Source organism: Nannospalax galili, unplaced genomic scaffold (genome assembly GCF_000622305.1).
Source record: "Nannospalax galili isolate Female #2095 unplaced genomic scaffold, S.galili_v1.0 scaffold384, whole genome shotgun sequence".
Classification (NCBI taxonomy): Eukaryota; Metazoa; Chordata; class Mammalia; order Rodentia; family Spalacidae; genus Nannospalax; species Nannospalax galili.
This window is the reverse complement of record NW_008352648.1, coordinates 1500263-1521285: the sequence shown is the minus strand read 5'-3', so window position 1 is coordinate 1521285 and position 21023 is coordinate 1500263. Positions and strand designations below refer to the sequence as shown.

Here is a 21023-nt window from a genome sequence, read left to right as displayed (position 1 = left end):
GCCAGGCCGAGCCGGGCGCCCCCCAGCGGCCAGCGCGGGCCCCATGGCTGGGCCGGGCGGCGCGTAGCCGGCTAGGTGAATTCCAGCCCCCGGGCCGGCAGCCGGAGCGCGTGGCCGGGGCGCCGGCTCCATGGGCAGCGGTGCTGGGCGGCAGGATGATGGACGTTAACAGCAGCGGCCGCCCCGACCTCTACGGCCACCTCCGCTCGCTCATCCTGCCGGAGGTGGCGCGCGGGCTGCAGGACCTGAGCCCCGACGGAGGCGCCGACGCGGTGGCGAGCTCCTGGACGCCGCACCTGCTGAGCGGCGTCCCAGAGGTGACGGCCAGCCCCGCGCCCACCTGGGACGCGCCCCCGGACAACGTCTCCGGCTGCGGGGAGCAGATCAACTACGGCAGAGCGGAGAAAGTTGTGATCGGCTCCATCCTGACACTCATCACGCTGCTGACGATCGCGGGCAACTGCCTGGTGGTGATCTCCGTGTGCTTCGTCAAGAAGCTCCGCCAGCCCTCCAACTACCTGATCGTGTCCCTGGCGCTGGCTGACCTCTCGGTGGCCGTGGCGGTCATGCCGTTCGTCAGCGTCACAGACCTCATCGGGGGCAAGTGGATCTTTGGTCACTTCTTCTGCAACGTCTTCATCGCCATGGACGTCATGTGCTGCACGGCCTCGATCATGACCCTGTGCGTGATCAGCATCGACAGGTAAGGGCCGGGCCGCCCCGTCCCAGGCTGAACTGGGGCCGACCGCTCAGCCTGCTAGCCTCTCCTGGGAGGATCAAACCAGATTTCCCCGCGGGATAAAGGGCTGAGCTTAAAATACAACCCCACATGCATCCACCTCTACACTAGCCAAGCAAACTTAAGCAACAGCACAGGCTAAACACATCTTTAAAAGAAACCTTGAAATGTTTCTGGTTCAGTGTGGTGACAATTTAAAAACCAGAGTTACAGTATTTTAAGCACTAGCAATTCCACCAGGGGGTCTCTTTACTTGGTTTTGGGGAAGGAGTGGATTTGATGAGCTCTAGCTTGACTGAGCCATTGCTGTAGCCTATAAAGTCCTTTCTTCTCGAAATCAGGGAGAAAAGACTCTTTGCTTCGGAGATTTTAGGAGCTATTCTATAGGCCGAAGAAAGGCCCTTGAATGGTTGCAGAATTGAGGGTCTCAAATGCTGCACTCTTCCGGATGCTGATTCTGAATCTTGTTCACATTGTGGAAGTCTGGTTTTAGTGCTCGGCAGCGCTGTCGGTTTCCTGCAAGCTTACCGACTGGAGCTTTACTTCTGTCTTGAAGGTTGGTTCTAGTCTTTCATCGTATTCCTTGGGAACCTAATCTTGAGAACTCCTCCAATGGAGTAATTGAAGCAGAGGCTGACCATCGGTCAGGGGTGTTGGGGGGGGGGGATGCTGCTTTGGGTGTCACCTTAGAACAGGAGACCCTCCCCCCTCCCCCGATTTCTTTCAGACTCAAAATTTTGAGATTTTGAGAAGGAGCTAGTCTTTGGCCTTAGAAATAGGCCATTGACAACTGAAGCATGGTCTCAGTACTCTGACGACAGAGCAATTGTTTCATTTGAAAATGAAATATCAAACCTAATATCCCCACTTGGAATTCTGCTGGCTTTTTCAAACCAGCACAGGACTAGTATCCTGTTGTTTAATGAAAGAGAAACATAGTTGCTTTGAATGTATAGTAGACCTTTCCACATGGAAATTCAAATAATTGATGCCTCCACACTTAACATGACAGTGCCTCAGGATGGACTGCCATGTAACTGAGCTTTTCCCTTTCTTTCCTCCTTGCAAACACTGTTGTTTGTGGGTTGTTGATTATTGCAATGTTCTCCTATTTCATTGCTTGATCTGAGTCTATAATTACTAAATAAAGGGAATGATAGGAAAGGGAGCATTTTCAAGAAAAAGAAACACATTATAGTTGCATTTAATAGGTGATTTCGATGTTTTTTTTTTTTTTAAAGATCCAGCCATTTTACATGTCACGATGGGAGCTTCTGACAGCAAACAAGGCATTATTTTAAGAGTGGAGCATGAACTGCATATGCGAGGATATTGGCACCAAACTTGGCAGCTGAGGTTCTGAATTACTGTAGTTAAAAATGACAAAAACATATGCATTTACAATCTGGCTGTGGCAACAGGAATTAGGAGCGTGCACTCAATATACATAATGATTCTGTCCGTGAGTTACAAGTACAGAGACAGGCTGCTCAGCCAACCAAAACAGTTCCTCTGTGAATGGAGTCCTTGTAACTGGAACTTAGTGTAACAAAACAAGTATCAGCTTATGCTGCAAGTAATGCATTTATAACTGGTTCTTCATTTCAGAATTGGAAAATGATAAATAAATAGCACATGGTGTGAACTGGTCTCTTAAGACAGCCAGTGTCAACTGTTCCTTGGGCACATTCAGATTTATCTGAGATCACCCTTTACTTCTATACTTGAGTTAAAGGCATTCTTCACTGAAGGGGCACATGTGGTTTAGCACCAGCAGGAATGTCCTGAATCCGGAGCAGAGGTTAATTCTTCTTGGTGTAAGGGCTTCTCATTTCTTCGATAACTAGATCCTATGATTGTCACAAATTATGGTCACATAGGCATATATTTTGTCTTTTTTTTTTCCCTCCAGGAATTGACCTAGTGTTGAATTCTGCTTAAATGTAATTTTGGATCAGCATATTATTTCTTTAGGTAAAATGAAGAATTGATAAAATTAGCAGAAACACTGAGTTTTCATCTAAGAACATGTACAACTAGAAATGAGAAAAAGAAAAATGCATTTGATATCTAAGGTGAATTATTTCAGAAAAGTGTATTTTCTTCAGCTCTAGTGGAGAACATGACAGATGACACAAAATGTGCAATGAAAATATGGAACAGTTTGTGCTTCATTCATTCCCTTATTCATTTCCTCTCGAGTAACTAAAATAGCTTACACTATACTTTGTGTTGGATGATCAAAGATAAATTACATTATTCTTACTTTTTAGCTCATGCTGCTATATTGCATAAATTTGGACATCTGTTGGACATTTAACCTGGCCAAAGTGAAACATATTTTTTTAAGATATGTCCACCCCTGTTGGGATATATTCCCAGCTGCTTCCAGTACAAAGTCATATTGTTCTTAGCAAGCCTCAAAATTCCCATCACTTACCATTCAGAGAATGAGTCAAGTTCACCCCAAAACAGCAACCATTAGATAGGAACTCCCTTTTTTTCTATCGTTACAAAAACAATCTTCCTTGCATTTGTACCCCTTAAAGTTTGTCTTGCAATTAGAAAACAAGAAGATATGTCCTAGCAAAGGCTACCACAGCCTGTCCCTCTACCTTCCAAAGGCCATGGGTTTTTGTTAATCCTACTTCTTTGGTCTGTCTGCAGCTCTTCTTCTCTACTAGGTTAGGGTCTATCTTCAGTCTTTAAGAATCTCCCTGTTTGGTCTTACTTCTTCCTCTAGTTTTTAAAAATATTTGATTATTTTTATTTTATGTTTATGAGTGTTTTGCACCGATGTAAGTGCACTGGTGTGCAATGCCCACGGAGTCCAGAAGAGGGCGTTAGATCCCCCTAGGGCTGAAGTTACAGGTGGTTGTTAGCTGCTCTGTGGGTGCTGGGAATTGAATCTGGGTCCTCTGGAAGAACAGCAAATGTTCTTAACTGCTGAGCCATCTCTCCAGCCTCACTTCCTCTAGTTTTCATATCATTTCACAATCAAGCTTATTAAAGAACTGTGTCCACAACTTGTCTTTCTGTCCTTACTATTTAGTAGCTGAGTTTGGCATTGCCAGGTCTACGGCAGTATTTGAAGTGTTTTTCCCAGTTCCATTCTGTCCATGCCCATCCATTTCTCATGAAGAAACTAGGATGATTTTTTTTTTTGAGCAGTGTGAACATAGATTTATTAAGGAAAAGTGAGAAAGAACTCCTAAAATTTGGAAGTGCTTCAAGGGAGGAATACCCTGATTTGTTTTTTAAAAGCTTAAGATAGTAAGATATAATAAAATGCGCAAATATTTTCTTTTCTGTTTGAAACAGAGGCTCACTGTATATCTCAGGATGGACTTGATCTCACAATCCTCCTGCCTCAACTCCAATTCAACTCGTATGATCAGTACCACAGGCAAGATACAGTTTTGTCATCCTAGACGGTTCCCTTGGCTTTTCTTATAAAGATTCCTTAAAACAATTTTTTTTTTTTGAGATAGAGTCACGTAGCTCAGGGGAGCCTTAAATTTTCTATGTAGCTCCAGGCTGGTCTTGAACTCTGGATCCTCCTGTCTCTGCCTCCCAAGAGCTTGGATTACATACGTGTATCACCACACACAGCTTCAAATTTCCTTCCATATATAGCTTAAAAATACACAAAATAAGCTTCAATACACTGTTTTGGGGGGCATATGTAAAGAGTAAAAGTATAAATGGTACTTAACAATGGTGGACATCCAACTCAGGAGAGAAGTTAGCTCTGGTAGGGATGCTATCAGGGATCCACACACACCAACTATATTGTGAATGTTTTGTTTTTAATTTTAATTAAAGTTTTTTTTAAAAATGCACATAAGTATTTTGCCTTTATGTATGTAAGTGCAGCACATCAAGAGGACAGAAGAAGTCGTTGGATCCCATGGAGCTGGAGTTACTGACAGTGTGAGCTACCATGTGGGTGCTGTGAACTGAACCCCATCTTCTACAAGAGCAGCAAGTGCTCTTAAATGCTAAGCCATCTCTCCAGTCCTGAATGTTTTTTTTCTAAATCTTGGAGGATACAATCTCATTATTCTTTGCATAGCTTTTCATATGTCTAAAATATATTTTAAAGCTGATTTTTGAAATAGATATAAAACAGTGCCCATCCTAAATGCAGAGCTTGATAAATTTCCACAAAGTAAGCACATCTTTGTAATCAACAATAGCAGAAAATAGAACATTGCCAACCTCACAGAGGTCTGCTCCCCTGTTTTCTTCACAAAGAACAATGTAACCTATATTAAGAGAGAATGAAGATGAAAATGTTTTGTTATTTTCTTAAGATAGCCACTGTCCTGACTTTTAGCATCATTATGTAGTTTTGCTTGATTACAGCTTTGCAAAGGTAGAGTTGGAATTGTACAGTATGTATTCTTTCTTGTTTTTGTTGTTGTCTTTTGTGACAAGGTGTCACTATGTAGCTCTAGTTGGCCTCAGACTCATAATCCTTCTGCCTCAGCTCCCCTAGTGCTGAAATTAGAGGCAGGTACTACTGAACCCCACTCTATTGTGTGTTCTTTTGAATCCCCCTTCTTCTACTCACATTGTGTCTGTGAGAATCATCTGTGGTTTTTAGTTTACTGGTGATTCATTTATTTTTATTTCTGAGTTGTATCTCATGGTATAAATATACTATAGTCTGTTATCAGTTTGCCAATAGTTTTTACTATTATAACATTTCTGGTACATTTATTTCTCTACAAGTCATTTTGTGGACTCATTTTAATTTTGCTTCAGTAAATACAAAACTGGGTAAGGAGACCCTTTGGGGTATTTTCATTTTATCCATCCTTCATACTTTCTGTGTTATTGTTGTTATACATTTTCAATCTACAGAATTTTAAAACTCATTCCGTATAATTTTGTTGTTCGGAACATTTCCTTCCTATTTACCAACATGTGTACTTTATCCAGAGATCTCTATTTTTTTCTGCATTACCATGCTTTATTTGGAATAATTTTCTTTGGTTCAATCAGACTTCTATTAGCATTTTTAATGAGTATTTGCTTGTGACAAAGCCTCAGGTTTTACTTTACTGAACGTGCCTTAATTTCACCTTCATTTTTGAGTATTTTTGCAGAATATGGAATTTTGTATTTTCGGCTTTCCCTTGGCACTTTAAAATATTGTTGCATTGCCTAGAGACATCAGTAATTTTTGTAGAAAAATCAGTCATCAGTCAACAACACTAATATTACCTCTTCTGGAGGGAATGTAATATTTTTGCTAATTATTAATTAATTAATTAATTAACAATACTCTTTTGGAGGTAACATAGCATTTCCCATGGCTGCTTTTATGTTTTTCTTTTTTGCCATTAAAGTATTATTTGTAATTGTTAATCAGTTTTCCTGTGGTGTCCTTAGGTCTGGCAGTATTGATTATCTTTTGCTATTTATTCAGTGTTAACTTCAGTTGGAGTTCTTAGTGATTTCTCTCTTTGTGCACTGGTATCTTCCATTAGCTGTTCTGTGTCATCCAACATGGTTCCCTTCTTCTGCCCTCTATGCTTTCAAGGACAAGTTTTATTCCTTTCTGTGTATCATACATGTCTTTTATATACTTCCATATATTCTGCATTTTACTTTTTTTCTCTGTGTTTCAGTTTTGAGGAAAACATTGACTTGCTTTTCAGTTTATTAATCATTTTTTGCTATATTTAGTACATTGTTCAACATGTTTCTTAATTTCAGCAATTGTTTAATTTTTTAAAATTTTAGAAATATCTTTTTATCCTTTTTATTGATTCTAATTCTCTACCTTTTTGTGTAATGTCTCCATTTTGTTAAAGTTTTTAGTATATTAATCATAGTTTCTTCTAGCCGAATAGCTGCAATATCTGAACCACTTGTGGTTTCCTTTTTTCTTTTTCTTTATGTCTTTTTTTCTAAAGAAAAACAGTTTATTTGGGGCTGGCAAGATGGCTCAGTAAGTAGAGGCACTTGCTGTCAAGCTTGATGACCTGAGTTCAATTCCTGGGACTCACATTGTGGGATGAGAGAAGTAACTCCTTCAAGTTGCTCCATAGTATGCATGTGGCCATGTATAAACACACATACACACGCACACGCACGCAAGCATGCACGCATGCATGCACACACACACAATAAATAAATGTTAAAAAGAAAAGCAAATTATTGAATATACTGCAAGAGTGGTGGACCTTGGCAATGAACTGGCATACAGCCAGCAGTTCCCCCATGGCGTCTTTGTGCTTTCCATGTTTTCCCTTCCTCTGTGCTTTTGGTCTGTGCTTTAGTATATCTGGTAAATTTTGATTGTATACCAGCATGTTTTATAAAATACTGTGGATGTTGTAGATGATGTCATTTTTCTCCAAAGAAGCAGTTGCAAGCAGACATATTGAGGGAGTATTTTAATCAACTAGGGATTGAACTGCATTAGTTTTATTGTTGCTGTGACCAAATATTTGATAAAAACCAACTTCAGGGAGAATGAAGTTTTTTTTTTTTTTTTGACTTATAGTTTGACGGGTCGGTCCATCATAGTGGGGATGACCTGGTGGCAGGAGCCTGAGACAACTGGTCACATTATGTCCATAGTCAGGAAGCAGCTCAACTTACTTTCTCCTTTTCATTTAGTCTAGGACATCAGCCGATGATATGATGTTGCCCACATTCATGGTGGGTCCTCCCTCTTCAATTAACCTTTTTTGGAAACATTCCCATAGACACACCCAGAGGTATGTTTCCATGATGATTTTAAATTCAATCAAGTTCACATTGAAGATCAACTATCAAACACCCTTTGCTAATTCAATACTCAAGATATTACTTTAAATCATAACATTCTACCCCAGCCCCTAAAATCTAATTTTCATCTATTTAAATAAATTAAAAATTTATTTTAATTTTATGTATATAAGTGTTTTTCCTGCATGTATGTAGGTGTACCATATGCATGCAGTGCCCTTGGAGGCTGGAAGAGGGCATCAGATATCCTGGTACTGTGGTAATAGGTGATTGTTAGCTGCCAGGTGGGGGCTGGGAACTGAACCTAAGTCTTCTGTAAGAATAACCAGGACTCTTAACCACTAAGGCATCTCTCCAGGCCCTGATTTTCATCTCTCAATGCAAAATGTATTTAGTCCATCTCTAAAAGTTCCCATAGTCTTTAAGAATTCCAGAACTGATCAGAAGGCCAAAGTCTCTTCTGAGACTCAAAGGAATCTTTTTACAAGACCCTGTAAAATTAAAGAAAAAAACTACTCTATATATTTCTAGTACACATTCCCATTCCAAACGGGTGGAATAGGAGGAAAGCAAGGAAAGATTAGATAGAAACAGGACTCAACTCCTATGTGGCAAACACTAAATCTTGCAGTTTTGTATCTGCCTTGTGAGACTCATGATGGAATCACCTGGACTCCAACAACCTTAGGTGGTCCTGCTCTTCCAGATCTTCTGCAGATAGTACACATAAACTTTTTAGGTTGACTTCACTCTGTGACTTCAACTTGCCTTGACAGATGTCCCACGTTCCTGGCTTCACCAACCTCCTGGAGTCTCCATTGCAACTTAGGCTTCACCTCAACTTTTTGAAATGGCCTCTCGGGCCTTTTTGCAAGGAATCCAACTTTGCCAAATATTGCCTGGTCTCAGTAGCTTTCTGGGGCCTTGGCGAACGCCTTCATGACCCTTTCTTCCCTTGTATCTTTCTGCAAAATCAATACTATGTAGATGACAGTGTCAAATTCTACTGCCAACTTGAGATGCAGTCTGGACCACCTGGACCATGGCTGTGGCAGGCTGTATGATCAAGCATTTGAGGTTGATCCTGGGAAAACCTCAGGTGGTCATTTTAGAGCAGAGAACTCCTTCAGCAACATTCTCTGTTCAGCTTCTCACCTTTCAAATCTATTTGCATTGTGACAATGTGGCACTTTCATGGGATGGAGTCTTGCTCTCAGAATACCTTTCCTGTTATCCTAGTGCAGAGTGGAATTTTCCCTTTACTGGTGCTAATCAGTTTAACCATTACGGCTTCTTTCTCTGTACCCTCCTTGTCTCTACTCTTGTGCTTTTCCCCACAAAACTGTATATTTTTCATATCTTTCTGTTTTACTTACTGTTTCCTCTCACTGTAGACCTGGATATGAGCAGCAAGTAGTAACCATTCATAGCTTGTTGGCTATCTTGGCTTGAAACTTCCTCTGCCAAACAAATTAATCCATTATTTTAAAATTAGTCTCACTCATAGTCTCAGAACATGGGTATAACACAGTTGCATTCTTTGTCAGAAGAAAACATGGCCTAGGCCTTGACAGACTCCTTGTTCCTCTTTGAAACTTCATGAACTGAGGCTTTCACTGTCTACATTTGGTATAATGCAGCCAGTCACATTTGCCTGCTCCAGAATGGTCACTTGAGTGCTCTTCACAGCAGTCTATGGTTTTTCTATAGTTTGCAGCTCCAAATTCTTCCACGTTCCACAGATTAATCTAAAAGCTTAGGAGCCACATTGTCAGGGTTATCATGGCAACCATCATGCTCCTGCTATCAGTTTTCTTTATTAGTTACATTTCTTGCTCCTGTGGCCAAATACCAGACAAAAAGCAATTTTAAAGGGGAATAGGCTTATTTGCATTTACCCTTAGGGAATACGGTCTGTCATGGTGTGAAATCGTGATGACAATAGTGTAATGCAGCCAGTCACATTTGTCCGCAGCCAGGAACTAGAGAGAGATGAGTGCCAGGGCTCAGCTTCCTTCTCCTTTGTATTAAGTCCAGCATACTAGCCCATGGGATGATGCTTTCTTCATTCAGGGGTTTGTGTGAGGGGGTTCCCTCTTCAGTTAAACCTTTCTGGAAATATCTTCTTGATACACTCAGGAAATATTTCCATGGCAATTCTAAATCCAATCAAGTTGACACTGATTAACCATCACAAGTGGTCTATATGCAAGTTATGTTTTAATTAATTTATTAAGTTTTTGAAACCGGGTCTCACTGTGTAGCCTTGGCTGGCCTGGAAATTGCTATGTAGACTAAGCTGGCCTTGAACTCACAGAGATCTGCCTGCCTCTGCCTCCTGAATGCTGGGATTAAAAGCTTGAGTCAACCATGTCCAACCTTATGTTTTACTTTTGATGAAGTGCTGCTACTGGCAGATGCCACTTTCTAGGATGTAGTTTCTTGGGATTTCAGCTCAGAGCCTAAGGTGTTCTCAGTGACTTCTCCGTCTGACTTGCTTATAACTAATTTCTCTCCCTTTGAAACTGTGAGACTGACAAAACCCTCACTGAAAACTTTTAGTCTGGGAGGGCCATGACTTCTTAGCTTCCTGATCTTCAAAGTTTCAGAATTTGGCAAATGTCTTGAGTGGAAACAAATGATGACCTGGTTTTCTGGTCACCCTACTCACTGGGGTCTGGGCCCCTCAACTCTCTGATTTTTGTTTCTCCAGTTCCAAAAGACTGCCAAAAGCTCTTCTGGTATTTGCCTCTTAATAGCAGATCCCTGCTTAGGCTCTTTCCTTGATCCTCATCCCTTTAGCCCTGACCCAGTTTTGGCTAAATTCTAGATACCCTCTGTCTTCCCTAGGATTTTGTCCCCTAAAACCCTAGTTCTTTTAACAGCTCTGTGATACCTACAAAAAGGTGTGTGCATGCATGTACTTGTGTATATGTGTATTTGCGTATTAAGCTTTTCTTTTTTTTTTTTGGTCTTTTTGAGACAGGGTCTCCCTGTAGCCCCAGCTGCCCTGGAATGTACTATGCAGACCAGGCTGGCCTTGAACTCACAGAGATCTGCCTGCCTCTGCCTCCTGAGTGCTGGGATTAAAGGTGTGTGCCACCATGCCCGGCAATATTAAGCTTTTTGTAGTTGCTTTAAGTAGAAACATTGGTCTGAAACATCCAAAAACCTCATTATAGCTAGAAGTGAATATGTGCCTGAAGTAGTTTAAACATACAAACATAGAAATATCATCACGTAAATTTCCTGCTTAGAACCCTTCATTGACTTTTCATTTTGCTTGGAATAAAATTAAAACTCTTTCGCATATCTGCAAGGTCCTTGATTTGTTCCTCTTTCTTTCTTTCACATCCTACAGCATATTATATTTTGATCTCTGCATTCTGGTCTATTAACCTTTTTGGTTTCTCCATCACACCAAATGCTTTCCTGTATCAGCCTCACTTCATGAAAAACCATCAAGTGTAATATGCAGTTATTTTCTGCATTACAATGTTTCAGTCAATGCTGGACTGCATGTACAGTGGTAGTATCATAAAATTATATCACTTAGTGATGTTATAGCCATTTTAGTTTGGGCAGATAATGTGTTTGCATAATGATGAATTAGCTAACAATGCATTTCTTGGAATGTATCCCCTATCTCTGTTGTTAAGCAATGTTTTACTGTATTGGTGAAACAGATTTCATACTTGAAGTTCTATTCATTAATAGGTGATTTTAAAAATTCATTTGTTTTTGAGACAGGATCTTTCAAAGTAGTTCAGGCTGGATTTGAACTCATGATTTACCTATTTCTGGCTCCTAAGTGCTAGAATTACAAGTAGATACTATATCATACTTTACAATGGGTTATTTAAAAATGTTTGTATTTATGATTTTTATTGTATGTGTATGACTGTAGTGTCTACATATATGTAAGTGCACCTGTGTCCTGCAATGCCCACTGAGGTGAGAGGAGGGCATTGGATCCCCTGGAACTAGAGTTATGGATGGTTGTTAGCTGCCATATGGGTATTGGCAACTGAACCCTGGTCCTCTGCAAAAGCAGCCAGTACTCTTAACCACTAAGCCATATTTCTAGCCCTACAGTAGGTCATTTTGGTCCTAAGTTGGGAAGCTTAAAGATGTCTAAGTCAGGGACTGGGGAAATGACTCAGTGGTTAAAAGCACTGGCTGCTCTTGCAGAAAATCTAGGTTTGGTTCCCAGCCCCCACATGGTGGCTCAACTGTCTGTAACTTCAGTTTCAGGGGATCTGATGTCCTCTGTCTACACTGCATTAGTGTGGTGCAAAACACTCATACACATAAAATTAAAAAAATTAAATTTTAAAAAATTTTGGGAATTAAAATTTCTGAAAAATATTCAGTGTTGGGAAGACTATAGAGAACTTTCACACATTAGTATACTATAAGTCGGTGAACCACTGAACATAGTTTAGTGTTGTCATGTGTGACTGGAGACACACATACACCATGTCTCTGACATTTTACTGCTAGGTATACATCAGAGAGACTCTTGTCTATTAAAAGCATTCTACAAAAATGTTTATATATCAAATAATATTTTACTGCTATTGTGTATATTGAATTCTGATGTTATATTGTTTTACTACTATACTCTATTTTTGATGCAGCTTAAGAATAATTTAAGCTCATGACCTACTAATAAAATATGATAGTCTGAAAAACTGTAAAAAAAGCAAAAATGTTTATAATATTCACCAGTTTAAAATCCCCAAGCTTGAAATAAATAATGCATATGTGTGCTAATGGTATAGTAAATAAATTGTGATATATGAATGAATAACTACTGTTGTAAGTTGAGTATGGATTCGAACTTCCTAGAGCTTATTAAAGCACACAGTGCTGATTAAATCAAATGTCAGATGTTATGTCATTTTACCAATAGATATCTTAGGGTGACATACATAATATTGACCAGCAGGAGCAAAATACAAATGAATAAACATGTGTGATTCCATACATGAGAAAAGTAGAGATAAACAGCATTGTATAGGTATGTGCAGAAGTGGTAACATAAAGAAAAAGTAGGGAATATAGCTCATGCGAATGAGCATAATTATTTATAGGTAGGAAGGAGATTGTGATCAAATTGGCATGCTTCTGAAGTACTGTAATACTCTATTTCTTGATTGGAGAGGCAATTAGAGTTTAAAATTACTGTTAAAGCATCTATGTACACTTTAGGCACTTCCCAGCATAAACATTTTGTTTTGTAGCAAAAGAAACACCAGTTTCTATTTGATGACAGCTTGTTCAGTGCATTTGGATCTCAATCAGATATATGATTAATCTGAGTAGATGTTGTTACTGCTTACAAACTGTCAACAGCCACTTGTATTTACCTTCATGTGTGAGGGCAGGGGTCATCTTTGGGTTGTTCACAGTTACAGGAACTCATCTGGCCCTTTTCCAAGAGCCATAATGTTTAGTTCTGACCGATGTCTGGCTGAAGTCTTGTTTCCCTGCCAGGTACTATGACTCACTGCCTTCGATGATCCGAGTTCTCTTGGCTTTAGTTCTGCTGTGTTCAGCAGTGCAGGGCCATCCTGCCTTTTTGGATCGCCTTTCTCTTCGAAGGAAGTCATCCTTACTCATCTCTAAAATTAATTTGCAGCTTGTAGATACATTTTAAGAATTATCAGAGTCTTCTAGCTTTGCTGAGGAAAGATGAGAGAAGGAACATATCCTCTGTCTTCGGGGAGGCAACACTTCTTACAAGCAACTTTACCTTTCTTCTTAGATTAGCCAACGGGATTGCTTTATTGTCCCTAGACCACATACCAATACTCCCTATAGCATTGTGACGTGATTATGATTATCCTCTGTGCTGTTAGAGGAACTTAAGGTTCAGAGAGAAGTGATTTGTCTATGGATCTACAGTTTATATGGATAAAACTATGTTCAAACCTGTTGAAGCACCATGCACTTCTATATAGATGTATATATATTTGTGGAAAATAATACAAGTTCAGAATTGTGTCATGGTAGAGGTAAGTCCTGTCTTAGATCACCAGAAATGTAGAATTAGATTGGTGAAGACAATGTGAGAAAGTATCCCAGACAAGGGAAATATGGGCAAGAGGACCATTGAGGCAACTGATTAGCTCAGAGAGAGGAGCAGGGGCAGCGTGGTCTACATAATGAGTTCTAGGCTAGCTGGGGCCTACAAAGTCTCAAAAAAACTAAAAAAACAAACAGGCAAATGAAAAAGCAATGTGTTATGCTATTATGTTTTAGCTTTCTGTCTTCCTTCAAGACAATTAGTGTGAGCCCTCTTCTTCTTTGTCCTTTCTCCCATCTTGTTGCTTGGAATGTGACCATAGTGACAAGAGGTCTGGTCAGTTTGAACAAGGGCCATCATTGGAACAGAAGTGCAGTGTGATGGAAGGGTATCCTGGATCCTGGAGGAAGGACTGCGGGAGTCCTTAACTTCTTAACTGATGAACAGCTACCACTGTGCTGTGTATCACAGAAGCTCGGCTCAGTCCCAGCTACTAATGTGGCCATCAGTTTCTATTCCTGCTTGCCTGTCCTTCCTCCAGATGATCCCATACTTCCTCAAACCTCACTGTGTCAGTCAGTCTCTTTTGGAAGTATTTTAGGGATGATTTACCATTTTATGAGCTCCTTTTGTGTTACTTAAGTTTGTAGGCATATAACAGACGACACCTCACTGAATGTTCCTAGCATCCTTGATAGGTATTTATTGGGTTCTACCATTAAGCTTCTCTTCTGACCAAAGTAAACATGTAAGACCACTTTTAGTTCCATTCTATGGATGAAGATACTGGGAATACAAGCATACGTGACATAGGACAGCAACTGTCTGAATCTAAAGGCCATTTGGTTTTTTAAATTTAATTTAATTTAATTTAATTTAATTTTATATACCCTTGTAGTTGTTGCCTGCTGCATGAAGTGTTAAGAAGCATTTCTGGCATCCCCAGATTTAAACAGTCTCATGTCTGCCTGCACTTTTTCCTCCTAGGAGTCAATTCAATTTACAAACTACAATGAAAGATTTGTGAAATTAGCTGTAATGAATGTATGACTCATGGGCTCATCTGTCCAGTCTACATGGCAGGACCTGGGCTTGTTTGGTTCACAATTGTATCTCCAGATCCAAGCAGAGTATTTGGGATGTAGTGAGTCTTTAGCTGTCTTTGTGTATTGACTATAGGAGATATAGAAGTAAGGAGGGAAGAAGGAAGGAGTGGTTTCTGAATCCACATATCTGACTTCTAACTTCTTATTCTTTAACTCTCTATAGAGCATTCCTCTTGGTGACAGTGGAGTTTACTTGGGAAGCCAAATTAGGATCAGGAGATTGTGTGGTGAAAACAGAAACAAGGTATAGGCAGTGATAATGCTAAGGGATAGTCCCCTCAAGGCACTGGAAGCTGGTGAGTCATTTGCTGCTTTCTGCACCTGTAGAACACAGACATTAACATGTTGCCAGTAATATGAAAGACTTAGCAGCTGAGAACCAGGAATGGCTCTTAGCATCCTTGCTGTATGGTGGATCAGGATGAAAATGCAAGCAAAATTAAATAAAAATCCTAGAACCTTTTCTCTTAATAATAACATTTTCAACTAAGCCAACGCAGCTCAGAAGGAAAGTCATTGGTGTTAAGTATGAAGGTAATATCCAAGTAAGGCAGTTTGATAATTGGGAATAGAAATACCATTTATTGAGTGTGTACTATGTACTAAGCTCACTCAGTGCCAAGAGATTTACATGCTGTATTTTGTTTATTCCCCTTAGTGGTTTTGATTATTTTCATACTCCACTCAAACTCTTGCAAGGTAAGGGGGAAAAGTATATTATTTAATTAGCCATAGAGGTTAAATATTTTGCTCAGGGATACACTGACAAGAAGAAGTGATTGACATGGGGGTGCTCTGATGCTTTGAGGCATCTGTAGATCCTTTGGTACTGGCTTTGTGAATGTGATCTGTGAACCCTGTTAACCATGGAGCATTTTCTTTTCCCTTTCAGATAAGAAGATGAAGATGCTAATAATAATCATTATTGTAATATTAGTGTAATTCTTTAGTCTTATATCTTGGGACTGATTCCTTAGTTCCAAATCCTTTGGACTGGATGTACTTTAGAATTCTGAACTTTTTGGATTTTAGAAATGTAAGAAAGGTAATTTAGTGAATGCATATAACATAGCTCTTCTGATGGGTAACTTGATTATATTAAGGATTACCCCTATAAAATGGTAAAGCATTTTTTTTCTAGGTATGCATGTGAGGCTGCTTCTGGGAGAGACTGGCATTTGAATTGATAGGCCGAGTAAGAAAGATCTGTCTGGGGCTGGAGAGATAGTTTAGTGCTTAAGAGCAATGGTTGTTCTTGCAGAGGACCTGGGTTCAATTCCCAGCACCCACATGGTGGCTAACAACCATCCATAAATCCAGTTCCAGAGGATCCAACACCTTCTTCTGATCTCCACGGGCATTGCACAACTCAGATGCACTTAGATGTATACAGACAATACATTCATACACATAAATAAAAAAAAAAACTTAAAAAAGGAAAGAAATCTGTCCTTATCCAGTGTGACAGGTACTGTCTGGTTGACTGAGGTCTCTGATAGAGCACACAGGCAGAGGAAAAATGAATGAACCTCTCTCCCTCTCTCGCTTTCTCTCTCCTCTCTCCTCTCCTTTCTTTCCTCTCTCCTTGAGTTACACACTCTTTCATCTTCCCTGTAACTAGGGCAGGTTCTCTGACCTTTGGACTCAGAGACTTGTACTGGTGGTCTTCAGGTTCTTAGGAAGAGAGTTTCACCATTGGCTCACCTGGTTCTGAAGTCTTTGAACTTGAACTGAGCCATTCTCCCAGCTTTCCTGGTTCTCCAGCTTCCAGATATCCTACTGTGGGACTTCTAAGTCTGCCAAATTGCATGAGCTAATTCCTGTAACAAAAATCTCTGTCTCTCTGTCTCTGTCTCTGTCTCTCTCTCTCTGAATTCTGTTTCTCTGGAGAATACCAAATAATACAAAATTTGACACTGGTGATTTCATTAATTAGTATAAGGGGTTTCTGGAATTGAATTTACTTCATAAGATTTAAAAATTCTAAAGGATTTTACTTGCAGTACAGAAGATAACCATCATCAGATACCAGTCCTTATTTTGCCTTGATCTTGAACTTCTCAACCCCCAGAACTGTGACCAATAAATTTCTATTGTTTATAAATTACTCAGTCTGTGGTATTTTGTTATAGCAGCACAAATGTATTAAAAAAATCCTCTACTAGGGTCAGATCTGGATTATGTAATCAAATGTGTAAATATTTGCATTTATTTGAGAAAAATAAAGACTATAAATAGTTATATCAGATCAAGTCATGTTTTGCTGCCATATAAGCTATTAGTTTAGTAGAAAAAATAATGGCTCTTCCATGCCTGTGTCCTAATTTCTGGAATCTGTAAATAGGTTACCTTGCTTAGAGAAAGGGCTAAGGGAGGTGAAAGTAATAGGTGGAATCAAAATTGCCAGCTAGCTGGCATTAAGTAGAGAAGTTCTCCTGGATTATCTAGGTACACCCAATGTGATCACAACGGTCTTTAAATGAGCACGAGGGGGGCAAGAGAGTTAGAGAAGGAGATGCAGCAGGGATATGGCATTTGGGGTGATGTGCTGTGGGAGGACCCAGGGTACCATTGCTGACTCAGAAGATGGAGGGGGACCACATACCAACGAATGGGAGTAAGTTCTAAACGTTAGAAAAGATGATGAGGAAATGGGTTCTTCTTACATCTCAAAAAGATGGTATCCTGTTAACATCTTGGTGTAAGCCCGGGAAGATGCATATCACACTTCTGACCTAAATACCTATTGAATAATAAATTCATGTTCTTTTAATCCACTAAATTTATGGCAATAGGAATCTGATACAATTAACTTAAGAAAAAGGTCTTATTTCAGAGGTCTTTGGGTTTCAGATTTATGGATAAGAATTGTGAGTTTGTCATTGGTTTTAACATGCAGTAGGCGCTGCTAAACTCACTTAATCCTCTCAACAGCCCCATGTGAAGGCATTCATAGTATTTCCTTTTTATGGCTGAGAAAATAAGCTCAGAGGGGTTAGCAGACGTCCCTAAGTTCACAGAACTGATAAAAGGATGCCTGTGAATTGAAGTCATTGCTTTCTTGGGAGGTGGGCACAGTCATGCAAGGGATTTAATCTAGGGTCTTGTGCATGCCAGCCTGAACCATACCCCTGGCCCTTCACTTAACTTTTGTGAGATCCAAGAAACTTATCTATAAAACAGGTGATATTAAATCTTCCTTTTACCAGTTTTGATAAACCAGGTGGTATATGGCAAGTCTTTTATCTCATGCCTACTTCATATTAAGTACTGATCATGTAAACCATTACAATTATTATTATAGTATTTTTGTGTCAAGGTTTTGCTCTTCTGTTTCATAGGAAATCTATTGCTTGGCATAGAAGAATTGGAATAGTTCTAGTAAGTTGAAACTTTTAAGGTAAAAATTAATAGAATAAACCTTTTGCTTTATCACCAGGGTTCCCTTCTCTTTGTTTTGGTGGCTTCTGTAAGTGTTGGATGTTCAGGATACTTGTGTCTCAGGGTTTCTGCATATATATTGTGTTTATGGGCAGGAGAAAGCAAGGAACCCAGCTGATCATTTGGCCATATTCCAACAAGTTGGGCATCTCCTATCCCAGTGCATCAACTAGCTTTTGGTTCAAGGTTAAGATGAGGTTATAGTGGGATATCAAATTCACTTTTTCACAGGTTTAGGGTACAATATGAGTGATGAACTTTAATAGGTGGAAGGAGAGAGAGAGAGAGAGAGAGAGAGAGAGACAGAGAGAGAGAGAGACAGAGAGAGAAACAGGGAAGGATAGAGTGAAAGGGCTGTATGTATGAGCAGCCTAGAGGAGATAAAGATTTATTTAATAAGCAAATCTTTCTTGTTTTCCTACTAGGTATTTAAGTATTGTGATTCAAAGGTGAATAAAGACACAGAACTGCCTTCAAGACTTCAAGATGTATCTAGCTGAGAATAAATCAGGATAGTTGTATTCATATATGAGAAACTTTGGAGCTTTAAAAAGTTCAGTTAAAGATGTTACATCACCATTAATGCCTGTGTAGCATGATCTTTCTTGAAGGGCTATGAGTCATTTAGTGTCTAGTTGCAAACAGTTGAGATGTTTTAGCTCTTCCATCAATAAAAACAAGGTACTCTGTGATCTGTTTCAAACAGACTTTCTGGCCCTGAAGAATTATTAAGGACTGCTGCAAAATGATGGCACCTTAGGTCAGACATAAAGCGTCACTCTTCTGTTGTGTGTTGAGGTTAGGAACGCCAATCTGAACAGCTGTGGGCCTTTGGGGGACATTGCTGGTGCCTTTCTTTGGGGAGCTTTATTACAGTCCATCCAGCCCCTTACATTCTCACTTTCACCATGGTCTCCATTCTGATTCAAATTCTTGAGTGGCCTGTCTTTCAGAGGCAGCTGGAGAGACAGCTTTCTTCCTTCTTCATGGTTCTTTCACCAGGAACATCAGGCAGAACCATACACTAAACTGAAACATGGGGAGACTTACAGGGCATACCCCAATCCAGCCATAATCATGCTGTTTCAGCTGTCTGAATGCTGCAAAATTTAATTGTGAGAACTTCTTATTCTGTATGTTTGGATTAAAAGCATCTCTGCTATTCTCAGTAAAGGTTCTCAAAAGCCTTTCTTGCTGGGGCTGGAGAGATGACTCAGCAGTTAAGAGCACTGACTGTTCTCGCAGAAGACCTGGGTTCAAATCCCAGCACCCACACAGTGGCTAACAACCATCTGTAACTCCAGCTCCAGGGGATCCGACACACTCTTCTGTCCTCAGACACTGCATGACATGGATGCACTTACACACATGCAGGCATAACATTCGTACACATAAAATAAAAATAAATAAGAGAGATATACTAAAAAACTCTTTCTTGCTAATGAATGGGCTGCCATGTGGTTTAATTCTTGATAGGTTTCTAGGCACTGAAGGTTCCTATCATTCTTCTGGCTTATTTTCTGGGCTATGAGGATGATAGCTTACTAAAAAAAATCTACTATTAAACATATTAAAACCCATATTTATTATTATAGGAGCTGTGGGGGATAAGGTTGTTTTTTCAGCTTTTATTGATTTCCTAACTTGTGTTGGTTACTCTGAATATCCTAATCAAGATAAAAATACTGTACTCTGGGATTTTATATATATATATATGTATATATACACACATATGTATATATATATTATTTTTTAAATGAATTTTTGCTATTTTCATACAATATAATTTGATGGCATTTAGATCTGCTCCCCTCACTGTACCTCTCCCCACTGCCTCTGCCCAATTTAATGAGCTATTATATATATGTATAAAATATGGCCTATATAGAGTATGATTTGTGTCCCTCAATGTCCTTCAGTGTGGATCCATCCACTGGGCCCATCAAGATCCCATCCCTGTAAGACACTCTCTCTCCCTCTCCCAGCAGCCATCAAATGTCAAAAGTTCCTTAGGTTGGGTTGGGGTTTCTTACCCATTTCCCCAAGTCTATGCTGAGATTTTGTCTAGTTTGAGCTTGCATAAGACTTGTGCATGATGTTACCATTGCTGTGAGTTCATATGAGTAATGGACCAGCTGTCTGGAAAACTGTTCCTTGTGGCTTACTACACCCTTTGACTCTTACACTCTTCCACCTCTTCTTCTGCAATGAGGATCGTGTCTCTACATTTTTTAAAAAATTTCTATTTATTTTTATTTTATGTGTATGTATGTATTGCCTGCATGTATGTAAGTGCACCTATCTGTGCAATGCCCATGGAAGACAGAAGAGGGTGTCGGGTCCCCTGGAACTGGAGTTACAGACAGTTATTAGCTGCCATGTGGGTGCTGGGATTTGAACCTGGGTGTTCTGCAAGAACAGCCAGTTACTCTTAACCACTGAGCCATTGCTCCAGCCTGAGGATCTTATAATTTAATAAGAAGAAATGGGCCAGAAATAAATACATTGGGAATAAGTGCTACACAGAAATAAAAGAGAAGCATCTTAGAGTGGGTGATCATAGAAGGCCTTTCTGAGGAGGTGACATTGAACAACTGAGATGTAGGGCCCCTGAGATGGCTCAGCTGGTAAGGACAGCTGGTAAGGACAGTTGTCCGACACCTGAGTTCAGTCCCTGGGATCCACATAGTAGAAGGAGAAAACTGACTTCTGTAAGTTGTCCTCTGACTTCTACATGTTCATTGTGGCACACACACACACACACACACACACACACACACACACAAAGTACATGCTATATTAAAGAAAAAAGATGTGACTGATAAGAAGCACCTATGTATATGAAGATTTGGGAAAAGAACCTTCCAGGCAGACAGCAGCTATTGTGAAAGCCCTGGGTCAGTGTGATTGGAGTAGAGGGAACAAAGGAAAGTCTTGGAAAGGATGAGAGTACCAAAGT

The 21023-nt window shown here is 39.8% G+C and overlaps 1 protein-coding gene across 2 annotated transcripts in view; it reads left to right on the top strand.

Annotated features, from left to right (window-relative positions):
- Nucleotides 1-61: 61 nt before the first annotated feature.
- Nucleotides 62-21023, top strand: part of Htr7 (5-hydroxytryptamine receptor 7) — a 107002-nt gene continuing 86040 nt past the window's right edge. Inside the window, exon 1 of one of the 2 annotated variants that reach the window (XM_008849595.1) lies at nt 62-703. In XM_008849595.1, the coding sequence (XP_008847817.1) occupies nt 156-703 (548 nt within the window). In that variant the 5' untranslated portion in view covers nt 62-155. The remainder of the gene's footprint in view (nt 704-21023) is intronic. The other variant, XM_008849596.1, reaches the window with a different exon arrangement.